The 6,353-nt window shown below is 54.5% G+C and overlaps 1 protein-coding gene across 1 annotated transcript in view; it reads right to left on the reverse strand.

Annotated features, from left to right (window-relative positions):
- Window positions 1–6,114, reverse strand: part of LOC144947136 (uncharacterized) — a gene marked incomplete at its 3' end in the record, with an annotated part of 28,798 nt that extends 22,684 nt beyond the window's left edge. The window contains exons 1-2 of the mRNA XM_078876333.1: window positions 5,476–6,114; window positions 1,067–1,156 (exon numbers count right to left, since the gene is read on the reverse strand). Coding sequence (XP_078732459.1) covers window positions 1,067–1,156; window positions 5,476–5,611 — 226 coding nt within the window. The remainder of the gene's footprint in view (window positions 1–1,066; window positions 1,157–5,475) is intronic.
- Between the last annotated feature and the right edge of the window lie 239 nt (window positions 6,115–6,353).

Consider the following 6,353-nt stretch of genomic DNA (forward strand, 5'->3'; position numbering starts at 1 on the left):
ACCCAGAAACTTTCCCAAATGAACACATGTTTAAATATATATCTAGAATAATATTATCATCGTTACGATCCGGTGTGTTTAGGTCGTGCCACCGCGTGTTGTTCGGCACGATGTTGTCCGACTCGTCGCTCCACGCGCTGGAACCTTCTTCAGTTCCTGATGAAGGTTCAGTTCCCAAAGAAGCTCTTAGCGCGTGGGGCCAAACGTCAGACAACATCGCGCCGACCAACACGTGGTGGCACGACCTGAACATGCAGCGGAGAGCCATAGATCAGCACCACCGCAGAATTGTACGCATTTTGTATTATTATAGTTGTGATGCAGGAATTTAGGTTTAAAACAATATGAATACAAAAAACAGGGTCATGGAGACAAAACAGCTGAGATAAAACCTCAATGTATATTAGATGATGATAATAAAAATACTAGTGCACAATGCCAATTATTTGCGATTATTAAATGTTTTTAACAATTCCAACTCTGGAAAATTATGACAAAATCAACAATGAGCCCACGCGTGCGTTGGGCACAATTTCAAGCAGCCGGCAGCCGCCACTCGTCATCAAGTTACGATGTCACCATGAAGGTGCTTGTGCCAGGCTAGGTGCACTATGAGGCTGTCACGTGACGTGTGGAAGGCTCGCTGCTGACAGGAGGTCGCGGGACAGATGCAGGTGCCATGGGTTGAACGACTCGGATGACTGGCAGATGCACCACCTGTTTCCCACTGTGCCACCTCACTGCGTGTTAACTGCCCAGCCCATGGAAGCAGCTATCACAGAACTACCTAATGAGGTCCCTTCAAGTGACCTCTGGCACACAGTTTGGCGCACTGGTTTCCCAGGTTCTCTGCTATAAAGAATGGCGTGGTGCGTCGCATGACAGTAAAACCGATATTTAAAATTCTCAGAGCTGGGAAAATCATTGAGAGTTGAATGTGTTTGGATGATTGCGACTTTGTGACCGAGAGATTTCCCTACTTTGTGGAACTGCCCCCCTTAAGCCATCCAGCTAACGAGGTCAAGGTCCGACCGATCGCACGCATCGCACGTCCCCACCGCGTCACCTTCTCTGTTGAGCCGCATGACTTCACGGTTCTTGTGCGACGAATCCTTTCCAGTGCCAGCGGCACCAACATCCTCCCAGTCAGAAGGTCCTGGGACAGAGAGAGGCGCACAATACAAACAAAGATAAAGATCCCCCATATAGCCTTAACAGACTGTAGGGGCAAGTGCTGTTATCGAGCACCTATGAAGGCCGCAACGGTACACGAGGGGGTGGGTGGCCAGCACCACGCCCGACCACCTTCGTCTCCCTAGTGGCGATGTTTACACACCGTACCAGGTACTCATTTGAGGCTGAGTTGACCTAGGGGAGGCCCAGGACCGGTTCAGATAATCGTCACTGGTGTTGGCCGTGAGCGGGAATCGAACCCGTGTCGCCGGGTTCATAGTGCAGCGCGCTTACCGCTACACTATCGCTCCTCAAATACACACGCACACACACACAAACGCATGTGTTATTAGTCGTAAAACCAAATGCTGTTCGCGAGCACCCATTAAAGCCACGAGGGCATGGCCAGTACCACGCACGCCTCGCTGCCTTCATCTCCCCAGTGTTCATGTTTATGAGACATCACACCAGCTCCTCATTCAGGCCTCGTCAACCTAGCGGCGGCTCAGATACCACTCGTTACTGATGTTTGCCGTGGCCAGGAATGACCCGCAAGTCACAAGGCTTGTAGCCACTCCTACACACACACAAACACACGTGACCTTTTACCTGAAAACACACATTCACATCCGCTTGCACACACAAGCACCCACAAAACACTGAGCAACCCCACCAATATGACCTGTTTGTTTGCATGTGCATACATACAAGGGCCAGAGCAGTGGCTCAGTATTCAGCGCACTCTATTACTGTGACCAAAGTTCGATTCCCGGCCGTGGCTGGTGATATTTGGGCCTCACCAACCGGTACTAACCAGCATGGTGAAGTATGGCGAAAACCCCTCTCTCCCCGTGCCCGTGACAGAAATGGCGTGGGCTTTCATCCAGCAGCAGATTGAGCTTGTGGGAAAACCCTGTGCGACATAAAAACGTCACCTCGTTCTCGGCCGCCATTACCCACCACTTGCCCTGTGTGACCTGTGCCTGCCTAGGTGCAAGCCGAGGCTCCTGGTGGAATGGCAAAGACCCGCGAGCAAGAGGTCACGGGACCAGGCCCGTGAGCAAGAGGTCACGGGACCAGGCCCGTGTGCTGTGGGTTTGTGGCAGCTGTGATGAACTGCGCGTTTCCGCGCTGTCCGCTCGCCACGCTCGCGTTGGCCGGTGCTACACGCGTTGTGTCAGCGCTACGCCTCGTGACGATTAATGCGGGGGTCCCCCCGTGGCTCCTCCAGGGACCCTCAGGGCCTTGTTCTCGGCTCCGGCTCGGCCTCTAATGCTCCGGGCTCGAAGCCGCTCCGTTGATTTCAGCGACGCGCGAGCGGCTCGGCCATAGCCCAGCTCAGGCAGAGCTCCGTGGAAATCCTGAGCGTGGCTGGGAAGCGTGCTCAGTGCCGGCTCAAGCTGAGGCAGAGCCAAGCTTGAGCTCAGCCGTGACTAAGAATACGGGCCTAACGCTGCTCGCCGGGCACAGAACAATTCACTCATGACCAGGGCCTGAGTGCTCACCAAAAATGTTTCACGTCACTGGTAAAAAGACTGCAGCAGGTGGCACGTTCGTGTTAGCCACAGTCATAGCCAGAGGTGTGGTGGTGTGCCAGATAAAGAGTCATGAGAATTTTATGAATTGTCATGATTCCAGGTCATTATTCGATTCAAGAATCAACTGCAGTGTATTTTGTCTCAATTGTGTGTGGGTCTCCGTGTGAATGTATGGGTCTCTATGCAAGTCTATGGGTCTCCACAATACGTGGATTTATTTACTGGAGCATCTAAATGCAACCCGCACCTACCGACACTGTACCAAGATATTGGGCAAATCTATGTTCTAGAGAGAGGTCGTCAGTCAGGGGCAGAGGAGTCGGCAGCATGGACGGCTGGGAGGAAGTTCACACTATGCAGGTAGAGGTTGACTGGGAGCTTCGACGGAAAGCCTTGGTTGCAAAGGTACGTCTGCTCCACATTGACTAATTTGTCCTGCATGTCTAGTTTGCACTGTGTTCTGCCCCGTTTGTACCGTCTCGACTGCCCGTCCCATCGTCTGTGCTGCCTTTCATTCGTACGGTCAGCTTTGTACCATCTTCATCGTTTGGTACAGTGGGTCTCATTCCTTTCTGTCTGTACTTGCCGTCTCGTCCGCACTTCCTCTCTCGTTTGTTCCGTTTCACCTGTCCCGCGCTCTCTCTCTCTCGCGCATGCGCGCGCATTTTTCTAACCATTAGCCTAAAGGAAACATTCGGCAGCGTTTTTCACGAAGAAAAATTACGGCTTTCCTGCGCTCGCGGTTCCCCGCGTGTCCCGCGAGCGTGCCAAAGCGCAGTTTAAAACAACGGATCGGATCATCATCGATGGACGCCTTGCACTGGGCTCGCCGCTGTCACCAGGCAGTCGTCCAGCTCCCTCCAAGGTCAACATCAAAACATCACCGGGGCTGCCACGAGTCCACGCGGCACTCAAGTGGCCCCTTCTATCTGGCCAAAGTGCCCAAGTGAAAGTCAGGTCAAAGCCACGTGCTGCCCTAAACGAGCATCGAGATGGTGCGCATCCCATTAACAGTCCTGAGCCAGTGATGGGCACTTCTACATTCCTATGGCGGGAGTAAGTCCACCCCATGGGACAAGCACAATTTACAAGAGTTTTTTTTGGGTTAGATCGCGTAAATATATAAATGTGTCGATAAACCCCCCCCCCAAAAAAACCTCTATTATGGATGATATTGGTCGCGAAAGCCTACATGTTAAACCACAATTTACTTCCCTACAAAGTGGTAATCAATTTTTTTTATTTGAAGAGTTGAACCCCCCCCCCCCCTGGAACAGGATTTGAACTGGCAACCTTCCGACTGAAGCCACTCTCGCTCTACCCCTGAGCCTCCGGGGGGGTCGCATATCGAGTGGGCTAGTAAATGGATGGGTTGGGATTGGGGTAAATGGATGGATTGGGATTGTGGTAAATGGATGGGTTGGGATTGGAGTAAATGGATGGGTTGTGATTGGGGTAAATGGATGGGTTGGGATTGGGGTAAATGAATGGGTTGGGATTGGGGTAAATGGATGGATTGGGATTGGGGTAAATGGTTGGGTTGGGATTGGGGTAAATGGATGGATTGGGATTGGGGTAAATGGATGGGTTGGGATTGGGGTAAATGGATGGGTTGGGATTGGGGTAAATGGATGGGTTGGGATTGGGGTAAATGGATGGGTTGGGATTGGGGTAAATGGATGGATTGGGATTGGGGTAAATGGTTGGGATTGGGGTAAATGGATGGGTTGGGATTGGGGTAAATGGATGGGTTGGGATTGGGGTAAATGGATGAGTTGGGATTGGGGTAAATGAATGGGTTGGGATTGGGGTAAATTAATGGGTTGGGATTGGGGTAAATTAATGGGTTGGGATTGGGGTAAATGGATGGGTTGGGATTGGGGTTAATGATGGAACGACGGTGGCAGGATGCAGATCGAGATGCAACGCGTGAGTGGGGAATGAGTGACTGAAGGAGGACTGAGTGGTGCACGCGTAGAACGACACAATGATGCAATGGTTGGCGACCTGACCGACCGCGACGATGGTCAAGTGTCTGCGCCTGATGCTGTAACAGACATCTGTAACGTAACACGGCAGTACACAACAACGCACGCCACTGTTGTGGCAAATGCTGTCACAGTCACTTACTCCTCACCGCCCTCGCCCGTTCGCCACGCACAACACGAAACGCAACAAAACCCGTGCCAGACTTTTTCCAATGCACTGACCATGTTCCCCCCCCCCACAAACGTAGCGTCTGCGAGGCGAGCATTGAAGGCGAGCCCAGCAGCGGTCATTCCACGTTACTATGGCGAGGCGGTGTCATGCCAACGCATAGCACGCGCAAGGTGTAAAGGAGGCCAGTCGTGGTCATTCCACATTACGATGACGGGTCAGTCGTGCCGAATCGTACCACGCACAGGAGTCAATCCACATTACTATGACGCAGTCGAATAATTCAAATCACGACACCGACGAGCTTAACACACTGAAGCCAGGGACGGCCATTCCACGTTCACATGACGGGACAGACAAGCGCGCGGTGCACAAGGTGGCGAGCGCTGCCAACTGCACGTTACTCTGACGGGGCCGAGTCGACCCAAAGCGCAACACCGCCAGCAGCAACAGCAACGACAACCACCAACATCACCGCTCAACACAAGCGACCGCAAGATCGACCCCATCATCATCACCCCGTGTCCCCCCACTTATGATGATGACGAAGCGACCGACCGACCGCCCCCCCCAAACCACCCACAATAAAGAAACCGCCATGGCTCACCATCCCCGCACTGAACCCTGGCCGCGTCCACCAGGGTGGCCCAGGGCCGACTCGCGAACGCTTCGGGGCTCGGTAGCCGCCTCCCTCTCCGCTCCCTCTGCGCGTCGCCACCGCCTTCCCCGTCCGCGGCCGCCATGAGCGGCCTAGCGCCTTCCCCGGGGCCGCGGCCGAGCCTCGCCGTCGCCTAGCCGGACCCGCCGGCCGGCACGCGCCCTCGTCCGGCCCACTCGGCCCGCCTTGTCTGCTCCGCCTGGCCCGCCCGGCCCGCCCGGCCCGGCCCGCCCGGCAGCGGGACAATCCGTCGACATCCGCCGATAAAATCGGTCCCGGACGCCCGTTTGTGAGGCCGCCCGGACGCTCGAGAGACCCAAGGGTTCGATGCGCTGTTCCTTTCTGACCGCCGACGTCGGATGCGTTCGCGAGCGTCCACGGGAGGCCAACACGGGAGGGCGCCGCCTTAGGCCGCCATTGAGGCGCTGGGTGGCCGCGGGGCTCGGCTAGTGGCGCGGCCGGGACGCGGCCGCTAGAGGGCGGCACGCGGCGCCCCCGACAGCCGCCCGGACCCCCACCATGGGGGCAGCAGCAGCAGCAGCGGCGGCATCGGCGGCTGCCTGCTGGGCAGCGAGTAAATTAATTATAAACAAGCCACCAACACACTCCATTAAGTGAGCGTCGGGCTTTGTTAGGTGGTAATATACACACAGACGAGCGCCCGTTACGTAGCTCCAAGTAAAAAAAAATGTTTTTTAACCCAACAACAACCTATCCACTCCCCTCCCATCTCAGTCCCCGTGTTTGCAGCCGACAGTGGAGAATTAACTGTTGGTGCTAAAAGGTGATGGTTAATGGTGTATTTTGAATGAATGCAGGGAATTGCA

This window comes from Lampetra fluviatilis, chromosome 44, assembly GCF_964198595.1.
Source record: "Lampetra fluviatilis chromosome 44, kcLamFluv1.1, whole genome shotgun sequence".
In the NCBI taxonomy this organism is placed as follows: domain Eukaryota; kingdom Metazoa; phylum Chordata; class Hyperoartia; order Petromyzontiformes; family Petromyzontidae; genus Lampetra; species Lampetra fluviatilis.